We start from the raw sequence: 22,827 nt of genomic DNA, 5'->3' as shown, positions 1-22,827 counted from the left end.
TCTAAGTGGGTCAAATATTAAGTGCTGGCCTGAACGCAACTGACAAATTCGATATAATATATAAGTAAAATTAGTAAGTACAAACTAGAACTATACTGAAGTGAATATATGAAATTCATATGTTTGTACTGCGGAGTACACTTACTTCAAATCTCGTTCAAGCCTGAATTATTTTCAGGCAAATTATCATGTTGCTAATGAGAAGGAATGAGGAAAGGAGGCAGTCTCTCGTCAAGCAATCGAGCAAGAACCTTACACAGTGTGTCAAACTGGGGGTGAATATGGCATCGCCGCTTAAGCGACGAACGAAAGCAAATCGTTTTGAAAAAGCTCCTCGAAACAAGCTAGTGTCAGTAGTGGTCTTGATCGGCGACGTGTAAACGAAAGGCGTAACGTCATCGAAAGAGCTCTATGCGGTTGCAAAATTTATGAACCCTGTCTGTATAAACGCTGCACGAGGTATGCTTTCTCTACCTTAGCCACTTCCGTGTGGTCCAATAGCTTTGTCACCTTTTCATTCACTGGGTGGTTAAGAGGGACTCCTTTGTATTCTGACCAGTAATATTAAGTTTATATGATCTCTTACTCACGGGGTAGATCATGTGATTTATAAGTTCAGTTACAAGACACACGGATATTTAAGAATTTAAAAGCATAAAACCACTAAAGAGCATTAAAGCTCATTAAAGGGCATTACTCATCAAAACATCTAAGCTAAAAAAGTAACAAAAGACGAAGGAAGACTCAATGAAACAACGCAAGCCTTAAACTTATCTAACAAAAGAGGAAGACTAAAGATTTAACATGAGACTAAAAATAACTATGAAAGGAAAATGTTTTATTTTTTCTTCGTTTAGGGCGTGTTACTTGTCCGCTCTCTTGTCTAGGACCCCTTTGGATATCACCCTCGTTGCTGAATGGGCCATCCTGGCAAAATAAAGATTACCTTACCCTTTCTCTTATCTATTCTCTTAAGATGATGTCACACGGGACGATTTTTAACGACAATTTTTAACGGCGATTTTAAATCCATGTTTCACAAGACAACTTTTAACGCAACATTGTTGCGACAACAGTATGTTACACGGGGCGATTTTTAAGGCAACATTGCGCGTGCGATCAATAACAACGTCAGTATTTCCGCAGAAACTACATTTGAAATACTTTCACTGAATGTTGCTTTATCTTCTCCAATTCTCATGACCTCTCTCAGCTTACATGCCCTCAGACTTTTTCACACTCCTACTAGCTCGTCTAATGTGAAGTTGAATTCGAAGTGCTCCTTCGGTCTTTTAAAGCGGTTTCTTTTTATTCTTTCGCTGCTTTCTTCGGCAATTTTAGGGACACGTCCCATAAAATTAGTCTCACCTTGTAGAAAGCGATGAGTTTACACCTATCGTTGTTATCAAGATGTACTTCTGGTATAAATGTCTCGACCGGAGCGGCCTCACTGTCAACAATCTCCGCCATTTTGTTTATTGACATGAAAAAAGAAAAAATGCTGACGTTGACTGATCACGCGTTGTGCATTCTGGTACGATGTTGCGTTAAAAGTCGATGGCGAGGGTGTTACATCATCAATGCATCGCATTTTCTAAAGAAAAATCAACTTTGTCACCAAAAACTGAAAGTGGGTATTTGCTACTAAATGCGTATTTGCTACGAAATACATTTTTCTAAATAAATCGTCAAAAAGTGCTAAATTGAATTATTCGAAAATGGAAGCAGTTCTTCTTTCAAAGCGCAAGCCATATGTGGAAAAATTATTTTGTTATAAAGAAAAGAAGGACATTTATGAGGAAAAAAGATTCCAGTACCTTCAAAAAAATCTTCAACTTTAAGGTCGAGTTTACTTCATAGCCTCAGACAGGATTTGGTTCAAAAATTGACGTGGGAAAGAACAAAAAATATTTCAGCTCGACGGGGGCTTTGGTGGAAAATATCTTTTCGTAAATGACCTTTAGAATAATCAAAAATATAAAATTTCTAATTATTTTAGGGTCCATGTACCTATGACTGAGTATTTGCTACGTCTGTCTGATGAAATTCCCGATATTTTCTTCACAATGCTCGTAATTCTCTTCATTGCAATGTGGCCACGAAAAAGAATGTTTAAATGAAAGGTCTATATCCCAAAAACATATCTTAAGTCCTTAAGGAAAAGGAGATAAGGTAGCAAATAGGCAGACAACAATCTAAAGAGAGAGAGAGAGAGAGAGAGAGAGAGAGAGATTGAGATTCTTGTGGGTATTTTCTACGGTAGAAAATACCCATTTCTTTAAGTTATTAAAGATACTCTCGGCTTGTCAAAGTCAACCGTGTCCCAAATAATAAGCCAAGTTTCGCTTGCCTTTGCACAGAAACATGGAAACTTCATCAAGTCGCCATCGACCGAAGAGGAGAGACTTCAAAACAAAAGCGGTTTTTTTTTACCAAGGGGGGGTTTCCTGCAGTGATTGGCTGTGTTGACGGCACTCACATCAAGGTTCAGGCACCGCATCAAAACGAAAACGATTTTGTCAATCGTAAAGGGTTTCATTCCATAAATGTGCAAGCAATTTGCAATCACAAAGGTAGGTAAAATACTAAAATATCACAGTTAGTGTTCCATAAAATTTGTAAAATAACCTTTGCCGAGAGGAGTACTCCCCTGAGAGAAGGTTTTAGGTTGAGATTTCTGGCAAACCAGCTGCTATGGGGATGCATTGTTGGGAGTTACAAGATTGCAGTTTCACATATTCAGGATATAGGAGTAGTGATAAAAATATTTTTGGAGTAGGAATTAAGGGTATAAAAAGGAGAAGATCTGAGTCAATATGTTGTTGAACAATTCAGTTCACATACATTCTGTTCTCAATTGAAAACTTTCTTAAAAACAAAAACGAATGAAATTCATTGGGTTCAAATAGTATGGGTGGAGTTTGGTTTGCAAATACACATATGGAAAATTAATCACGATTATTACACCAATACTTTAACGACAGTATAAAAAAGAAAAAACAGGGAAAACAGGGAAAAAAAAGAAAAAATGAGGGATCTTCGTGAATATATTGCACAGCTAATGGCCAACAGAGTGCAGCAATCAGCAGGGATTTCAAAATGATGCAACCCCCCAATTTTCAAAACACAAATTAAATAAATAATGACAAGGTTATGCAAGTAAATTAAATATTTGAATCAGTTACCCCAGTTTATCATAGACACAATTATTGTTGTTTCTCTTTGCAGGACATTGTTGTAATAAACTGAGATGAGATTTTCTACATCATAGGTAAGAAATGGTCATATTACTTATTTGCTGTTTCATTTTCGGCATGTTTACTAACATTGTAGCATGATGGCCAGGCAGCACTCATGACAGCTTCATATTCAAGAATTGGACAACAACTTAATAACCAACACCAGTCCCTGGGAGATGGTTTACTGTTAGGTGACAGTGGTTACCCTTGTAAGCCATACCTGATGACCCCTAACCTAAATCCAGTAAGAGACAAGCAGTAAGAGTTCAACAGTGCCCACAGAAGAACACGAGTGGCAATAGAACAAGCAGTTTTACATAACATTGCAATTATGAGATACGAACCTTTGGATGGCCATGCTGAGGTTAATGATCAGCCTAATCTTGTTTGCTTCCATGGTACAGAGGATGACATCCGAGACCACATCTGCAACACCTTTTTCTGACAAATTTTTTTTTTGTATTTCTGCCTTAAGCAGTCAGTTTTGCTTGTAATTTAACTCTCCATAAAATAAAAATTCACAGATAAATTTAAGCATTTTCTGGTTAAAAAAAAACATCAATTAATTTTGACTCCAGAATCTGTTTTATCACGTCAAAATACATTTTGAGAACAGAATACATTGTGTATGTTTCGTAATAAATTATACAAGAACAACATTTACCCAAAGTATTTCTTTTGGAGAACTTCTTACACTATTCCTCATTTAAAATGAATCAGTGTCGGCAACCAAAAAAATTTCCATTTAATGCAGTTGTAAAGGTTTTGTTGGCATTCACCTGTTGCTCTAAAAGATTAATTTACGATTTCAATGTCTGTTTTTTTTGAGAATCAAAGTTTCCTTGTGAGTACACAGGCATTCATATTGCTTTTTCAGAACATCATCATTACTAATTCTTTTTGCAGGCTTCTTCCGTTCATCAGCCTTGGCTGGTGAACAATGCACATCTTCACTGATGCTCAAACAGTCTTCTTCAATCCCAATCTTCGTAGACTCTGATGGTAACTGAGCATCTTCTGCTATAAAATATTTCAAGCACAATTAAGGTTTCACTCAGGCTTATAAGGTGTGAATTCAGTTTTATGCATCACATAAATGAAATAACAGAAGGAGCATCTCTACAATCTCTATACACCGAATCTAAATATGGCGAATGGCGCGGAGAGATTGGGCCTTGTGTCACGTAAACGAGGCTGGTCAGTCGACAGCTTTGCAAACTCAAATGTTAATATTCATTGAACTAGTTTTTATACGAAGCTTTTTATTGATTTACATCGAGATTGTACCTCGTTCAAACTATGCCTTCACACTGCTGCGTTGTTGGTTGCACTCAGAGAGGTTACAAGTCGGGAAAAGGCGAAAAAGTTTCGTTTTTCAACTTCCCAAACGAGCGTTCAAGGAGAAAACAATGGATTCACGCCATTCGACGCGACGAAGGGAGGGATTTCCAGGTAACTGACAAAACTAAAGTTTGCTCACTACATTTCAAGCCGTCTGATCTGAGAAAAACATTAACTGGACGGGTTCATCCATTGGAAACGTCAGTTCCGTCGAGATTTATTTGCAGTGTTTCTCCAAAGAAGAGAAAGCCGCCCAAAAACCGATTGCGTTCGACTGCATCGTCGTCCAGGAAGCGAAAGTTGGACAAAACAGCAGAAAATAACAAATCTGTTATTGCTGATTCGGCTGTAGAAGAAGAGCAACATTCTGGAGATCGTACGGAGAACAAATGTGTTATTGCTGAATCGGCTGTAGACGAAGAGCAACATTCTGGATATAGTACTGAGAAGAAACGTGTTATTGCCGAATCGGCTGTAGAAGAAGAGCAACATTCTGGAGATAGTATGGAGGATGATAACCCTTGTATTTCTTGTAAGGAATTACAAGACAAATTGGTGTGCCTTGAGGAAGTATTAGCTGAACAAAAGAGACGTTCCGAGGAACTTTTAAAAGAAAACGAAAGTCTCCAATCAAAAGTAAGGAGCCTCGAAGACACCAACTCGAGCCTAGAATCGAGAACATTTTGTGCTGATCGGTTCGATCGTGACCAAGATGTTGCTCTTTATACTGGTTTTCCAAACATAAACTTCTTTAACGCGATGTTGGAATACCTTGATCCAGGAACAGATTGTGAAAACATACGACCCAAAGAAAAAGCAAGTGAAGACTTACCAGATGACTTTTATGAAGAAGGGAGTGAACAGACTGAACAATATGTGAACAACAAGAGGGGACCCAAATGCAAAATCAAACCAAGGGACCAGTTCTTCATTGTAATATGCCGACTCAGGAGAGGCTTTGCAGAACTACATCTGGCTCATCTTTATTGTGTTGGGCAGTCAACCATTAGCAGAATTTTTGTTACTTGGATAAACTTCTTGTACCTTAAATTTGCTCCTATATGCATATGGCCTTCAAGGAGGACTATTGATGAGACTATGCCAGCTATATTCAAGGAAAAATACCCTCACACAAGAGTCATAATAGACTGCACAGAGGTGAGATGTGAAATGCCTAGCAGTTTGCTTTTAAACAGTGAACTTTTTAGTTCGTATAAAAATCATGTCACCTTAAAGGCCTTGATCGATATTGCTCCCAGCGGAGCAATAACATTTATCAGCCAGCTTTACACAGGGAGCATCAGTGACCGAGAAATTGTACCGAGGAGTGGGTTCCTGGCTCAAGATTTTGAATGTGGTGACCAGGCCATGGCAGACAAAGGGTTTCAAATTGATGACTTGTTACCTTTGGGTGTCCAGAACAACATCCCACCATTTTTAGGAGGTGATTCACAAATGTCTGCTGAAAATGTTGTCAAAACCCAGCAAATAGCTAGCGTAAGAATTCATGTTGAGAGCGCTATTAACAAAATAAAGAACTTTCATATCTGGGACAAAGTGATTCCCCTCAGCATGTTTGGAGTGGTTAATCAAATGTGGTCTGTATGCGCATTCCTATGCAATACACATGACCCTCTCATATCAGAATGAATGACCCAACCATACTTTGTGTGGTCAAGCATGTATATCAATATGACAATCAGAACACATTTTACATATTCAATGTGTTAACCATAATGCCTTTATTAACATACTCATATGGAAATGTACTTTTCATCCTTAACCAAAAACAAACTTTTGTTAAATTTCAATTGTATCAAGTATTGTACTAAAGCCTGTAACTATGATACACAGGTACATTTGGTAATTGTTAAGTTTCATTGCTTTCAAAGGTAATTAAAATGTAGTGCCAATACATGGCTATTACAAGTACAGTGTCTTTTTCCTCATCATTAAACGAATATCCTAACTATTAAATAGCATTAGTGTTAAAACTCATTGTTTTCTTTTGCTAAATGTCACTCACAAATTAGAAGGAAAATCGCGCAATTATTACTCTTTTCAGTAATTTGCTGGAGTTGCACAGCTTTGATATAAGTGATTAAATTAGCCATCCAAGGGTATCATAGATAGATCACAATGAGAACAACACAATGCAATTGAAAGATACAACTTAATTAAAGTGTGACACAAGGTCCTGATTATTATGAAGTGGGCTGACCAAGCAGTGCTCGAAACTAACGGTCGTTCACTCGTCAAAAACGAGTAAAATGTACCATTGGACGAGTGAGAATTACGATTACTCTTACCTTTGGACGAGTAGGCAGTTTCTTGTTTTTATCTGCTTTGTATTTTACGAATTTTAAGTCAATAAAAACATCCATTAAATGTGTGCTTTGTCTTTATTTACGAACGTGCAAAGGGGCATGCCGTGACGCCATTTTGAAAATGGAGAGGAACTGGTTCGAGCAAAGACTTCCTAGCATGCGCAGTAGATAGCAGCATGGCGGGAAATTGATTCGCATCATGGCCGCTCGCCGTTGTTTTTCTTTGCTTGGCTATTTCAGAGGAACAGAGCAAAATACAAAGCTAAGTACAAGCAAAGATAAAGAACCTTCAACAACAACAGACTGTGAAGATTCTGAGCCAAAAGCTAAAAAAGCCAAAAAGGAAAGGGCTTTTAAGGAAGCATGGAGAAAGGAATTTGCGTGGTTGATGTACGATGATGAGTCAGGGAAAATGTTCTGCCAATATTGCCTACATTTTCCAAACAGCAAAAACAAGCAGTCTTCGTTTTGTTGCGGGAGTCAAAATTTTCAGCTGGACGGGCTAAGATCTCATGAAAGATCTGCTGGACATGTATTGAGTGTGGATGCTAAAGTTGCTAAAACCAAAGGTGCAAGAAAAGGGACAATCGATGCTGAATTGCTAAGACTAGAGAAAGATACTGTTGCAAAGATGGAAAAGCTGTTTAATACCGCCTACTACGTATGCTATCTCAAGATGCCTTTTTCCAGTTTTCCTCATTTGTGTTCTCTTCAAACTAAAAATGGACTTGTGTTAGGACAAACATATAGAAATGATCATGGATGTAAAGAATTTTGTAAGCATATATCCCAGGTCATGAAAGAAGAACAAGCAGCTATTATTAAGAATGCACGATTTCTGTCTGTATTGGCGGATGGAAGCACAGATTTTAGTGTGACTGAGGAGGAAATTGTTTATGTGAGATGTGCTTTGCCATCAGCAGAAACCATAACATTTTATGTGGGACTGAAAGAGGTTCCTAGTGCAAAAGCACCTGGAATTCTTCATGCCATTGAAACAGTGATGGACGAAAAAGATGAGCACTGGAAAGAAAAGCTTATTTCTACCGGTACAGATGGTGCTTCAGTCATGATAGGTAGACTAGGTGGTGTTGTGGCAATGTTGCAAGCCCAAGTTCCACATGTAATTGGAATCCACTGTGTTGCTCATAAATTGGAACTAGCTTTTGCTGACACAGTCAAGTCATGTGAGGTCATGAAACAGGTGAAAGAAGTGCTTACTGGCTGTTGGAAACACTACAGGTACTCTGCCAAGGCAGTAAGAGAACTGAAGGAGCTTGCAGATGCTATGGAGGTCAATGTGGGAAAACCTACAAAGGCTGATGGGACCAGATGGGTACCACACTTTTTACGAGCAATTGAAGTGTTAGTTGGGAAAAACTACAAGGTGATAGTTGCACACTTTGCTCATACAGCAGAAGCAAATGATTCATCTGCTGAGATGCAAGGAAGAGCGAAAAATGTCTACAAAAAACTGACTAGCTACAGATTTTTACAGTACTTGCATTTGTTGTGGGATATTGCTTTTGAAATATCCAAAGTCTCCCTTGTCTTCCAGAGAAATGAAGTTGCAGTATCAGATGTGAAACATGAACTAGACAGGGTTGACCTTGCCCTGCATAACATGGCCAGACGTGGAGGTAGGCATTTGCAGTCATTCCAAGAAAAAGTTGGTGATGGAGAAGTATTTCAGGATGTGAATCTCAAGAGAGCAGAGAATGATACAGAAACATTTGCTAGAAACAGGGAAAATATTCTCAGTGATTCAAGGAGATTTGTGCAGCAAAGGTTTGAGAGTTTCTGCTCTCCTGTTCTGAAAGCAGCAGCTGTGATTACAGATCACAATTCATGGCCAAGAACAAGGGATCAGCTAGGAATGTATGGTGAGGAGGATGTTGTGGTCCTGGCCAATCACTACAGAGATGTGCTGAACAGAAATGACTTTGATATTGATGAGGTAAAAGACGAATGGCTATCCTTGAAACTACATGCCTTGAATACCAGGGCCATGGAAACCCTGACAAAGCAAGTCTTCTGGAACCAAATATACAAAGTAAACCATGCACAGTTCTCACATGTGCTTATGCTCGTGGAGATAAGCTTTACCATGGCTGTTTCAACCTCTTGTTGTGAAAGGGGTTTTTCTTGTATGTCAAGACTTAAGACTGAATACAGAAATTCCCTTGACGTGTCCACAGTCGACCACTTAATGAACATTTGTCTGAATGGTCCCAGTCCAGAAGAATTTGTTGCTGAGAAAGCCATTATTCACTGGGTGCAAGAATCACAGAGGGCTCGCCGACCTAACTTCTTGGATTAAAGTTTAAGGGACAGTGACAGATGAAAACACCTCACAATGTTGATTTTCTAGTTATCCTTTATTTCAAAACTATTTATATTACTGTGGATAGATAAGATATCATGGTACTGACAATTTCAGGTCCATCATTTTCCTTGGAAGATAGATGTAACTGCGTATTCTTCTGAGTGAATGATTCAAAACAATATATGGGACTAGTTAGATTCCTTCCAGGACTACTGAAAATTTCCTACTACTTGTCCCGGGAAAACCATTTCAAAAAGTTAGTTTCGAGCACTGCGCCTTAGAGGAAGAGAAAGTTTTGTCCGTTATCTCCATGCAAGCATTCAAAGAAAGGTGTCATTCAACTTCATCATCATTTACAGTCAAATATCCACAAGCTTAAACCCAACTCAAACCAATGCTTAGATGAGCTTAAATGTGCTCCGAGAATTAGGCTTCACGAGGTACGAGATCACACTGCCTAAAGAAAGAAATCCAAAGCAAAGAGCACCACAACTAAAGATGGTCCTAAAAAGAGAAAAATCGAAGCAAAATCACCTGTATGTGGAAAAGCGCAAAAAGAGTGAAATTTTACACGGGTGCATTACCAGAAATCGTGGACATTTCGAGCCCGTTAACAATTGTCAGCGGTATATCATGTTGCACTCCAGAAAAATAAAATCCAATATGACGGCACTTATTGCTCGTTCGAAAAAGAAACGTGTTTCTTGCGATGTGCTTCACAGGTTGAGCGCTGTTGATTTATTGTAGGCAGAAAATAGTAAAAAGAGAAGGTCGAAAGTTAACTGCATGGGATTTTATGAGACAGAGCGTGTTCTTGCAAGCCGAGATGATGTAGAGGTAAGAAAAACAGACCTCAAACTAAAATTGTTGTTAATTTAATATCAGCAATTTATGAAGTGTTACTACGTTTAAGGGAGCCAAATATCTTGTCAAGTGGAAGGGCTATAGCTCTTTTGAGAGTACATGGGAGCCCGAAGAGCACCTTTCACCCACTTCGTCGAGGTAAATTGTAGTCGCTTAATCGTGGTTTAAGCTTCAAGATTATATGCATGAAACTTTCAGTTTTGCAGTTTCAGTGTTTACAAGCTTACTACAACGAAGATTATCTTATCAAAATGAGATGGAACAAAAAGAGGTTTCCCTGAAGGAAAAAAAAAACTATGTACCTCTATTCTACAGAAATAAACAATGATATTTAAAACCTACAAACAAAATTTCTTGAGCCCTTATCTATTATCTGTTTGCAGTTACTTTGAATCTCCAAAGCCTGGGAAGGAGATAATTGAGGAATGTGTCGACAGGATGCGTCTGTCATTGTTAGATGCCCTAAGACACAAAGGACCAGAGCAGAGACTGACTTTAGAATTCTGTCATGATGTATATAAATATTTGTTTTATGGGAAAGGGAGGGATGCTAAAGAAAAGAATTGGCATTTGCTTGATGAAAAGGATTTTAGTAAATGTAAGCTACCACCTAGTTGGAACTGTATATATGACAGACATGGGGATGGTGTCAAACTTAGATTTCCTCTTAAAATGAGAAAACTCCTACAGTTATCTCCAGTGACATATCAGAGGGTAGCTGAGAATATTGTGGAGGCCCCAAGGGCTTATATTGAGAAGATCACTAACAAGTTTATTAAAGTCCCTTCATCATTTAATTAGTGTAATGGAGTGAACTTACAATGGAATTAACATAGCATTCTTTGTAAATTAATTTTTTTCACACACTATAACTTCTCAGCTTTAGGCATTACTGATTTTCGACATTATTAATTTCACATGATGCTAGAAGTTATAAGAAACTTATTCATTATTATTCCTGGAGCTGACCACTGGGCTGGAATCCTGTTTCAATATGTTTTACCAGTGTTACTGAGGTCAGTATTTAAGGAATAATTTTATTTAGCTGGAACCTCTCAATAAAGCTAATGAGTTCCTGTTTTTTAAGTTTAGAGAGGCCCTTTGTACTAAGACCCCTCTCTTTCACGATTTCCTTGAGCCACTTGGTAGTGAGTTTGCTGTAATCGTCCCTGGGAGTGAGGTCCTGCATGTCTTCATCTTCGGAAAGTTAAGCTTTTTCAATGAGTCCAATAAGTTCCATTTTTTTAAGTTTTGACAGGCCTTTTGGCCGAACACCTTTTTCTTTGATGAGTTCCCTCAACTGCTTCACTGAGAGGTTTGTTAAATTCACCTCAGGAGTGGGAATGTCATCATCCTCAATTGTATCAGGGGAATCCACACAGCATGCCCTTTTCTGTTTCCTAATTTCACTGTTTTCAGTATTCCAGTACTCCAGCTTTCTTTTTGAACACTGACCTTTCATTCTCTCATGATGTTTCAAATCCCATTGCCTACTCTCTGTATAGAGTATGTCCTTTGCTGCATCCCATTTGTTGGACTTGTTGAACAGTACCCTTTTTGCTTCGTGGTTGTTTTTTTCCACTCCTTGACCAGTGAAATTTTTGAAGCAGCCATGCATTTTCACAAAGAAGGGGATGTGGTACACCAGAGTGTGCATGTAAGGGGTTACCCTGGGTCTGGTATACCCAGGCCTTACCCCTTTAATGAGCAAAACAGCTCAACCTATGATTTGGCCTGTAGAAAAATGGCATTTGCAGCAGTTTTGGACAAATTAAAATCAGAAATCTGATTATACAAACACTCAAAATCAGTCCAGATTTGCTCCACTGTTTCACAAGTATCAGAATAGAGAACTTCACTTAATTTTGAGGGAAGTCCATTGAGCAGTTTCTTCTTTTGAGAACCAAGAAGACTAGTAAATTCTTTTACTTGGCTTTCTGACCCATCTGCATTTTTTTTGTTCCATATTGAAAATGAAATGCCCAAAGAATTAATCGCTTTATTTTTTTTGTAACTCTCAAGAATCTCGGACATTTTGTTTTTATATGCTGTAAGCAAAGCTATACTAGATGGGTTTGTTTTTAATTTTTCCCGCGTATTTACTCTCGTTAAAACCAAGCCTGGTGCTGCTAATAGAGGATTTTTGAGAGCCTGGAACCTAAATTATATCCAGTGAAACATCTGTGGACTTAACAACACACAAAATGGCGACTGGGTGAAGTTTGGAGTTGTGAAGCTTTTTCTTTTCCGTGTCCGACCGAAATGGGTCATTCGCAAATATGGCGTCCATTACTAGACTACAGATGGAAAAATGAGGGAAATAATGCGCCTTTGGAAGTATTTTGCACTGCAGAAATCGTTCTTTTTACGACTGTCTAAGAAACATCTTACATCGCAGAGGTAATATCGAGTCGTGCAAATTTACTTCATTGAAGGGTTGATACTCTACTCGACGAGTATTCCGCATGACATCGGCAAGATTTTAAGACAATGTATGGAGAAATGGAACGTACAACGAGAGATGAAAGTGGCCACTTCGGGAAGTAAGTAAACTTGCTTCTAATTACCATTTTTAACCCAGATGCGAAGGTTACACAGCACTTAACATGATTCGAGTTGGGCAACAAAGACCCGTAAGCTCATAATCGAATTATTTGAACAAGTTTCCTTATCTCCCTACATTTCCTTGTACGAATTCGTAGCCATTATGGCCTTAGTGCGCACGCACGACCGCCATCTTGTCCCTAATTTCTGGCAATGACAAGGAAAATGAGCCTAATTTGGTGAATAGAATCGAAGCTGAGGGAGAGATTAGAAATGACTGGGATGATCAATTATTAGAAAATTCTGTAGGAGAAGCAACTACCAACAGAAACATGAGTAACCCTGGGCACCCCGAACCGACTTCCTCCAATAGTAATGCAGAGGAGGTACAAGCTACATAATGAAGAAAGTAGTTAATCAAAGGTAAGTGAGACGTACAATGACGATGACAGCAAATTGGAGTATGATCAGCAAGTTGATAAAGTGGAACACAAGCTACATAATGAAGCAAGCGGAGATACACGCCATGATCATGACAGTAATTTGGAGTATGAAAAAGGAATGGATCAAGTGGAATCAAAGGTAGGAGATACATATGATGACCTTGACAGCCATTTGGAGTATGATCAACTTGTGGATAAAGTGTGGAAAAGAAATGAGGAGTGCAAGAAGCGAAGCTTTAAACAGTTAGTGTCTATGATTTCCTTCCAGTGTGAAAGTGATGCCGAGCCATCTGAAGAGTTTAACAACTGCAAAAATGCTGACCGGATAATCAAACCACCTCAACTACCAGTGACGGTTGGTAATACCAAATCCAGTGAAATAGTTATCTCCGACAGTGAAGATGAGGAAGGTTTAGACCCAACCTATTACACCTCCCTGCACTCCGAATCAGAGTGTAGCACTGGAAGCTTGTCAGATAACTGCTCGTTGCAAGAAAGGGATGACATTTTAACTGATTTCGTGGAAAACGTAGATAATCTAGATTTTCTTTGTATAGAGCCAGATTGGAAGAAAAAAGAACACTGGTAATGCTGACTCCCAAAGCAATCTTTCACAAGGTAAAATGCCTGAGGAAGTTATGAATGATGATGAATCATCAGTATACGATAGCGATGATGATGATGATAATGACGACTGTCTTGAAGAGATAGAAGATGATGTCAGTTTTGAAGAAAATGATAGCAGTGATGACAGCCCACTGCTTAACGAGTTTCATTCCTGGTTGATAGACGTAGACTGAGGATATCGCTGTGCAAATATGTGGCTGGTCAGTACAAGTCACAGGTAAAACGCAACATGAAAGTTCTTTGGTAAGCTCCTTGAGAATTAAATCTGTTCTATCATTGATAGTCACTTGCAAGCTTGCAATCTCCTAAGTGAACATCAATGGGGCTTTAGAAAAGGCCTGTCTGCAGAGGATTTACTTCTTACTATGACAGAAAAGTGGAAGCTAGCTAGCTATGGACAAGGGACAAATTGTTGGGGCTATTTTCATAGACTTCCAAAAAGCTTTTGACACTGTCTCACACGAGATCCTATCTTTCAAGCGCCATGCAGTTGGTATCTCTGGCCCATTACATAAGTGGCTAATGAATTATCTATTTGATAGATATCAATATACAGAAATAAACAACATAAGGTCGGCTCTTCTTCCTATTAAATTCGGCGTCTCTCAAGGATCCCTGCTGGGCCCAAGATTATATACCATCTACACCAATGACCTTCCTAACCAAGTTAAAGACGGCTTGGCCATGATGTATGCTGACGATACTACACTTTATACCATTGGTTCAAGTATCGACCAAGTTATAAAAACACCCAGTTCAAAAGAGGTCCTCACAGCCTGTTGCAAAAAATATGCAACTTGTCACGAATTACCAATACGGAGAGATATTTCTATTGCCCTGTTGTTATTTGCAGGGTTTTTTCGGTTCAGCGAACTTGCAGGTCTCGCTATTAAAGTGCCACTACGATCAAAATTTCGCATTGCCTTTTCTTTCCACTTCTGGAAACTAGAAGTAAGAAACACTTTCCATGCCAAGTTTAATCGCAAAATTCGCACGGGAAGGAGGATTATTTCAACCTTGTTTTTCGCTTTTGGTCGCCCGCCATTACTCAATTCAAAAATGGCCGCGTGTGGCCAAAATAGTTGGCACTAGTTGGAGCCTTTCGGAAGTGACCTCATATAGGCGCAGCTCAACAAACTAACCTGGCTACTTTTGTTTGCCATTTTTGAGAAGGGAGAGGTATGTGCAAAGCATAATGTGTGAGCAGAATGCCTCCAAGGCGTTGTGTCGTGCAAGATTGCAACAGGGTGGCCGACAAACAGTTAGGAATATCTGTTCATACCTCTCCTGGTACCGGAACTGAGCGTGCCATGTGGAAAAGAAATGGTGTAACGATGTGTCAAAGGAAACTGCTCCAGGGAATTCAACCTCAGGAACTCCATCGACCCCTCTTCCCTCGTATACATCTAAAACAGAGACAACCAACAGAAAGAAGAAGAAAATTAACAAGAAGAACCATCCTAAAATACAAAAACCTAAACCTGACCCATCTTTTACGACTAGTACGCGTAAATGGAAATGGGAAACTATCAAATCTACCACCTTCTCAAAAAAACGAAAAAAGTCTCTTTTCAAAGTCTACCACCTATCAACTATAATAGAAAGAAACAAAGCCACCATCTACAATCTTCGATCCAGTCTTACTACTACAGGTTTTCAAACCCACAACGGAAACCTTACTTACTCTACTAAAAGCAGTAATCAACTAAACACTACCACTATCATGCAGAGCATCCAATACCTCGAAGGCGAAAATACAGCACTCTCCAATACAATCAAACAACTTAAAGATGAAGAAAAATCAAAACAAAAACGAATCCAACACCTGAAGAGAATCAAACAAAACCATGGCTACATCCTTCGCAGACGCATCCACTCCATCACCACAAATCTACAAAAATTCATCGATCACCTCCAAACTCGAGTCCATCTTTGGCCACAAGACACAGCTCTCTTACTAGAAAATGAATGCATAACCTCACGCAAATCACAACTATCAGCAGAAAAAGAAAAACTTTCTTCAATCGACAAAATTCACAATTTCACAAACATCAACCTTTCCCCTGACCTCACAGAACTTTTCAACAAAGGAACCAATTTTACACCAATTACAGATTCGACCACCATACCTAACATAAAGAAAACAATCTCTACAGAAGTCAACTCCGCTCTTGACAACCTAATCTACGAAGGAACCAATCCACTTAAAGCTACAAACCAATCAACCAGAAAGAAAACTACCAGCCTCTACCGCAGATACCGCCCTTACGCAAACAAAAACCCAGTCAAGCTTCTCCAAGAAGAACAAACTAGACCATATGTTAATGTCCACATCATCGATTATGTCCACAACACCATTTCTTACTCCAAGCAATACCTACAGTCAACCACACACTTACACAACCTTTTTAATCCACAACACCTCAACATCACAGTCACACGCATCCCACATCCACAACTTTAACAAACACAATGACATAATTCTTACCAAGACAGAAAAAAATATGGGATGGGCCCTTGTGCCCATCACATGGTTTAAAGATGAATACACCAGACAACTTACAGACTCTACCACATACAAACGTATTGACAATTTTGACCTTACCAAGACTATAACAAACTCCAACAAATTACTTAGCAAACTACAAATATGTTTTAACAAACTACTTTCAACCTCCACCGACAAGAAACTACTTAACACTATTACATAAGACAAACTTCAACTACCTTACATGAAACTCCTACCTAAAGTACATAAACTGACTGATACTGCCTCACCCTCAAACCTTCACAATCTAACAGGACGACGCATTATAACTGCACACAGCTGGACGACTTCTAACCCCTCACGTTTACTCGGTACAGAACTTGACAAAATTATTTTACAACTGAAAGACATTTTTGAAGAACGAAACATTCCTTTTCCTTTAATTTACAACTCAACAGACCTTTTGGACTCATTTCACAACTTTTATGTTGACGATATTGACAATTTTACTTTAACGATTTTACTTTAACGACTTTCGACTTCACATCGCTCTACACCAACATTTCACATTCAGACACCATCCATGCCATCACCACCAGTTGCAAACTATTAAACCTACCAACCTTTTACAGAGACTTTTTACTTAATTTAAACTATTTTACTAACAACCGTAACTTTTTCTTTTCAGGACAGGACGTTTACCAACAAATCAAAGGGGTTGCTATGGACAGCTACCACAGCCGGAAAATCGCTGACCTGGTTTTGCTGCTCAGGGAATTAACTTTCTTTTAGGAACGCAACACCACTGGACTTTTCCTTTTTTGTAGATACATCGACGACGGATTTTTGTTGACAGACAAAAACAACATTACAGATATTATTAACCATTTATCCACTACATATCCTTCACAAATCCCAATCACTTTCACCACCACCACCAAACTGTTTGGGGCTGCATCGGTGTTTTTGTAATCGTTACGGTGGCCAATTTACTTAAAATTAGTCTAGTAAGCATTAAATTGACTCCAATTACTGTTTGACTCTTGTATCTCATAAGTTACTGAGATCTTCCATGACCTACAGATTGAAATAAATTTTCACACCCGTATCTTGCCACTTCGGCACAAATAATTGTGGCGGTTAACAAGGGACATACTCAGGGCAGTTTTCACATGATGCAGTTGACCCTTCAACTGTGGGCAAAATTCAACCACCTAAACATGGATTCAAGAGGAATTATGTTTTAAAATTAATAAACCCTAACAGAAATTACCATATGGCTGGAATTTACCAGTATGAAAAGGAAACAAGTGAATACATTGAAAGACTAGATATTTTTGAACTGTGAAGAAAGACAGGTATAAAGGCAACTTTCACAGCTGCCTATAAATGGGCACAAAGACCGTATACTGTGATGATCAATCATGTCTTCATGAAATAGAAAGTTGACAGGAAACATCTCAAAATAACTTACCAACTGAAAACATTGCACTTTTCTGGTGAAATTTTGCTAAATAGAAGGGCTTTTTCCCATATGCATGCTCTGCGGGAGGCCTCCTTCAGGGCTTTTTCCCATATGCCTGCTCTGCGGAGGCCTCCTTCAGCATAAACTAACATATGCATTTGAGGTTAACATGCTCTTAGCTTTATATAGGAAATGTTATTGGTAGTGTCACACTAGCAAGTGGCTTTTGGGATTATATTGTCCTGATTATCAAATTTAAATTTGAATGATCAAATTAAAATACTTCCCAGATAACATTTGTGCAAAACAGATTGTTACTACAGCCTAATTTATTTTAATTATTTCATCATAGTATTTTAGTGATGTACTATATTGTAATTCAATTCTTTTATTTTAGTTTGCAAAATTTTTTCCTTTAGGTTGTACATCTAACTTCCTACTTAAAAAAAAATTTGGAGCCTACCTCAATCACAGTAAGAATATAAATTAAAGGGAAAAATAGTCCTTCCCCCCAAAAAAAATTGTGGTAGGTTTACTTTTCAATTATGCACACAAATTAAATATGGCATGTAAAATACCAATCTGTCTCTTCCCTAGTGTTGTTCGTGTGAAACTTTCTTACTTTACAAAATTCCTACCTTACAATATTTTTGAGTGGCCGTGAGGACTTTCCCAGTGGGTGCCAACAACTCTTCGGCAGTAAACCTCTTTACTGCTGGTGCCGCTTTTTCTTCTGCTAGTTGCAATTGGGCGGGTGAAACCCAGACAGATGCGCCCTGTCCCACTTCCCTTTCTTGGGTTGGAATTATATTTACTTGGGGGAAAGCAGCATTTGCTCCTTTTCCTTGTCCAAAGGCTAAACAAAGCTGTAAAATTTATGGACTCCATTAGATATGGCGCACTAGATAGCTCTTGCATGACTAAATCGGCATGAATAAGAAAAAAGCGTTAGCTAAACTTTGGTGCCACCATTTTCCCGCCTAAAATGCTGCAATAGATGCGAGCCAATGACAGTGAAGAAATATGACGACATCATATTCAAGCGAACAGAAAAAGATGGCCGCTGTTTCGTGCCCTTGTCCTCTTTGCAAGGGAAAGCAGGTCTCCAGCAGAAAGGTGCGAAATTCGCACATGAAAATTTGTTGTAATTTGCCTGAAGAAATAGGAGAAGAACAAGTTGAAGGAGATACGCTGTCAGATCCTGAGGAATCTGACGAAATACAAGGAGAGCCCGCACATCTAAACAGCCTAATGTACTGACTTGTTTGTTTCCCAAAAATTGTGCAGGAAATGGATCAAGGGAACCTGCAACTCTTTAGCCATATATTATTTTGACTTGCTTGTGGATGAGTTGTTACAGCTGTCTGGCAAATCTGTTTAGGATTCATACAGCAAGGCGCCATTTCTGTTTAAGCGTGAGAGGTTGTCTTATGTTCTCGATTATCCTGGTGTGGGCAAGGTTTTCAATGTACTTGGTTCAGGAGCCTCCAAGGCATGTGCTTTGTGCGAAATTCAAGATAAGTATTGTATGACCTATAAATTGCTAAAATTAAGGAATGGATAATGTCTAGCGTGCGTCAATCCAATAAGGGATGCATACGGTTAGTTGGGATAGCACGAAGTTAGCATAAGAGATGCTCGAGGCACATTTGATGACAAGGTGTATTTGACGACAAATTTTTATTATCTCCTTATACGTGTTTATTGCAAGCACCTTCACAAGATGGTGTATATGGAGAACAGATCTTTCCTCCCCAACAACCATGCTCTCCGCAATGATGTCTCAAGGTTTCCATGCAGAGCGAGGGAAAGCAAATCATGTGCATCTTCCAAACCCGTGACCCCAGCCTACAAGGAACTGGTACAGAAACATGGTATTTATGATCAAGCCAAATCTAATACAGAAAAGGCATTTCTTGCAAAAAGTAACCATTCTTGCCATCCCTCTTAAAAAATATTAAAATGTCTATCCTTCTAGGATTCAACATTTTAGGACCTGCACAATTGCAGGATGATATGGACACATAGTACTTTGTTCGAAACAAGAGAAATCTAAAACCAGAATGGACAAAACATGCTTGAAAGGGTTAAATTACCGCATTCTTCTAGCCCATATTGCTCTGGAAAGCCATAAATGTGGTTTGGGACACCAAAACTCACAAAGAGTTTTGGTGTCCCAAACCACAAAACAGTGGTTTGGGACACCAAAAAGTTTGGGACTGGTAAAACAGTATCTTTGTGGGCGCGGATCCTGTGTGAGTTCCACACCATCTCTCTGAACCACAGGAATCATAATAAAAGAAAGAAGCTTACTGTGTGAGGAAAACATGAAGAGTTAATGTATTACCCAATGAGCTAAGTATTTTTCTTCAAGATTAATGAAATTGTTTGAATGCCTCTCTACATTCCTGCTCTATGTTGAAACATGAAACAGCATGAAACAGCATGAAACTCAGTGCCAATCTATGCACTATTTGACATGACAGTATGTATCAACTTTGTGGGAGGAAGAATGTGTTCTCATAAAACTAGAAAATGTTGTAAATCCCAGATAGGACATGAGCAAAAACATAGTATCCGTTCTGATGTAGCTTTCAAACATGTATGTACCATCCCCTTACTAACTTAATGGTAGATGACTTTTAAAACAACAATTTAGTATCACATCACTCCAGCCCTCTACCCTCTTTTACTTTGATTTCATTTTATTTTACTATGGTTTCACTTTCTTTTATTTTGATTTCTTTTTAGTTTATTTTTGCTTTTCTTTGAATGTAGAAAAAAATTAAAAGGAATTAGAGATAAAAATAAAAAAGAATAAAAGACTAATAAAATGATTCCTTCAAAATGCGGATTTTTCGATTGGCAGTCCTTGGCCACTATACACAACCCTTCACAGCACCACTGGTGTGACCCCAGCAGAACTTACGGTAAAACGTAAATTAAGAACAAGGCTAAGCTTAGTTAACCCTGATCTAGAACAAGCTGTTCAACACAAGCAAACTAAGCAAAAAGTTTATAAGGATCCCAAAGTTGATACAGAGAGATTTTTCCAAGTATAATAGAGTGCGCATACGATACACCAGACCAAAATCTCAGGTTGATAGATGGGTTCCAGGGACAGTCGTTAAGGTTTGTGGTCCTGGAACATATACTGTTAAAACAGGATGTCGGAATCGTTAGGTCCACACTGATCACATGATTAGGGCCTGTGAAAATGTACCTGATATGGTTGAGGAGGCTGAAGTTATGGTTCCTGAGTCATATGAACAGCCTGAGCAAGAAATACAAGAAAATCCTGACAAAACCTCAGAATTGTCACAGTAACCAGATAACTCAAGTCTAGTTGTGCCATTGGCACCTATTAGTTTAGGTCACAAGGCTTCCGCCACTCCATGTATTTTGACGAGATCCAACACAACTAAAAAACCTGTTGATAGACTTAACCTTTAAGCATCTAGGTATTTTCATTTGTTGCTTGTTATTGCTGAGTTATGTTCAAAGAGAAACCCCATTTTACTTTGTGGGGGGAGAGTAGTGTAATATATTCATACGTCATCATACCCATGATGCATTTGGAATAAAGGTGAGAGAACACACCATGCAGTTGTCGTTGTTTTCTTAGTGAGGATATCCTTAAAAATACGACAGTGGATAGTGTTATCCACCGACCCTTAGAACAACTGGGGCCTGTTGTATAAGCTGCTATGGATTAATCTAACGAGGTTCGTTTATTCTAAGAATTTCAGAAGCCCCAGCCGGCGATAACTGTCAGCTTCCTCTACATTGTGGATAGAGCAACCTCATGGCTGCCTATGGCAGTTTGAGGCAGTAATTTGAAAGATATGAGGGAAATGTGTGACAATCTCTCAAGAGATACCAGGAAGTTCCTTTGCATGTTTGGTACTGTTGTTCCTCGAAAAATCGAGAAGTTTGCACTTATTTTGACACGCAAGACAACGTTTGGTCTAGAGTTTCTTCTGCGGAGATGCAGTCGTTTCCCCTACAAAGAAGACATAATCAATCAACGGTTTGATCAAGGCATTCGGTCTGGAGGTGAACAACAGCAGCAGAAGAAAGTGAGGATTAGGAACATTGATCCCCAAAGTGATTCTTTTAAGCAAAGTATCAAGGATGAAACAGCTGAATTACCTTCGTCAAACCATCCGTATGAAATATTATATCATGGAGCTAACCATGAAAGTGCCAGAGATATAATGGAAGGTGGTATTAGACTGATAGGTAATGCTGAACAAGACTTCAGTGATGGCAAGGGATTTTATGTCGGTAACAATTTCAATGAAGTCCTTGAGTGGGCAACGGACAAGTATAATCTAAGAGAGAGAACTTCCGCTGCTTTACTAGTGTATCGCGTAGATGCGAGACAACTGCGGAAAGAATATAACGGATTAGATCTGTGTAATCTGATGAGTCGGCTGAGATTCATGAATAAAGATGGTGGTTGGACGTGTATTTTCCTGCTTGGTCGAACTGATCACATTAATCAGCTTATCTTCACTACTTCGACTTCAGACCACTAGTTTTAGGAAAGAAAACTCTCCTAAGACTAGAGGAGCATAACGTGATCCTAAATATCTCGAGGAATACATAAGAAATGCGAATTCCAAGAAGGTTCAAAGCAGCGCTTTTCAACTAACAACATGGCGGGCTAACCTTCGGCTGTTGGTGTTAGCAAAGATTAAAAGATCACTGACTCCAACTATCCGATATTACAACGCTGTATCTACCTTTCATCCAATTATTAAACTGCTGCACGACATTGAATTCAACCCTGCACCGAATAAAGTAGCTTCCACGCAGCAAGCAAACAGGCCGCGTAACAACAATATTACATACGATGCACGATCCTTCTCAGTAGATAGCGCTATTTATGCAATAGCGAAAATCAGACCTGAAAAAAATCAGGCCTGTACGGGATTCGAACCACTGACCTCTGCGATACTAGATATATGAACTTCATATATCCATTGTAACAATATCACAGTAGCTCACTTAAACGTCCGATCTTTGAAATGTCGAGATCACTTTATCCAAGTTAAACAGACTGTGCTCGAAAATAAGTTCGACATTTTAACCATTTCTGAATCATGTTTGGATAATTCTGTCACAAATTTGGAACTAGAAATACCAGGATATGATTTG

General features: G+C 38.8%; 3 protein-coding genes, 1 long non-coding RNA gene and 1 pseudogene across 4 annotated transcripts; 4 read left to right on the top strand and 1 right to left on the bottom strand.

Annotated features, from left to right (window-relative positions):
- Positions 1–817: 817 nt before the first annotated feature.
- On the bottom strand, positions 818–2,147 carry LOC148730460 (uncharacterized). Its single transcript, XR_016000965.1, has 2 exons — positions 1,818–2,147; positions 818–927 (listed from the first exon to the last, which is right to left on the bottom strand). It is a non-coding gene; the product is annotated as an uncharacterized LOC148730460 (long non-coding RNA).
- A 2,338-nt stretch (positions 2,148–4,485) lies between these two features.
- Positions 4,486–6,230, top strand: LOC148730459 (uncharacterized). Its single transcript, XM_088761806.1, has one exon. The coding sequence runs from the start codon at positions 4,539–4,541 to the stop codon at positions 6,228–6,230; it is 1,692 nt and encodes a 563-aa protein (XP_088617932.1). The 5' UTR covers positions 4,486–4,538.
- A 568-nt stretch (positions 6,231–6,798) lies between these two features.
- Positions 6,799–9,504, top strand: LOC148730458 (zinc finger protein 862-like). The gene has a single exon (XM_088759438.1). The coding sequence runs from the start codon at positions 7,107–7,109 to the stop codon at positions 9,225–9,227; it is 2,121 nt and encodes a 706-aa protein (XP_088615564.1). The 5' UTR covers positions 6,799–7,106; the 3' UTR covers positions 9,228–9,504.
- LOC148730456 (uncharacterized) lies at positions 9,416–13,958 on the top strand (annotated as a pseudogene).
- On the top strand, positions 9,948–11,181 carry LOC148730457 (chromodomain Y-like protein). Its single transcript, XM_088759483.1, has 3 exons — positions 9,948–10,070; positions 10,147–10,235; positions 10,481–11,181. Exons 1-3 carry the CDS (start codon positions 10,020–10,022, stop codon positions 10,896–10,898), a joined length of 558 nt encoding a protein of 185 aa, XP_088615609.1. The 5' UTR covers positions 9,948–10,019; the 3' UTR covers positions 10,899–11,181.
- Positions 13,959–22,827: the final 8,869 nt, after the last annotated feature.

This window comes from Stylophora pistillata, chromosome 5, assembly GCF_964205215.1.
Source record: "Stylophora pistillata chromosome 5, jaStyPist1.2, whole genome shotgun sequence".
Lineage (NCBI taxonomy): Eukaryota > Metazoa > Cnidaria > Anthozoa > Scleractinia > Pocilloporidae > Stylophora > Stylophora pistillata.
The sequence above is the reverse complement of the archived record's forward strand: the minus strand, read 5'-3'. Positions and strand labels throughout refer to the sequence as shown.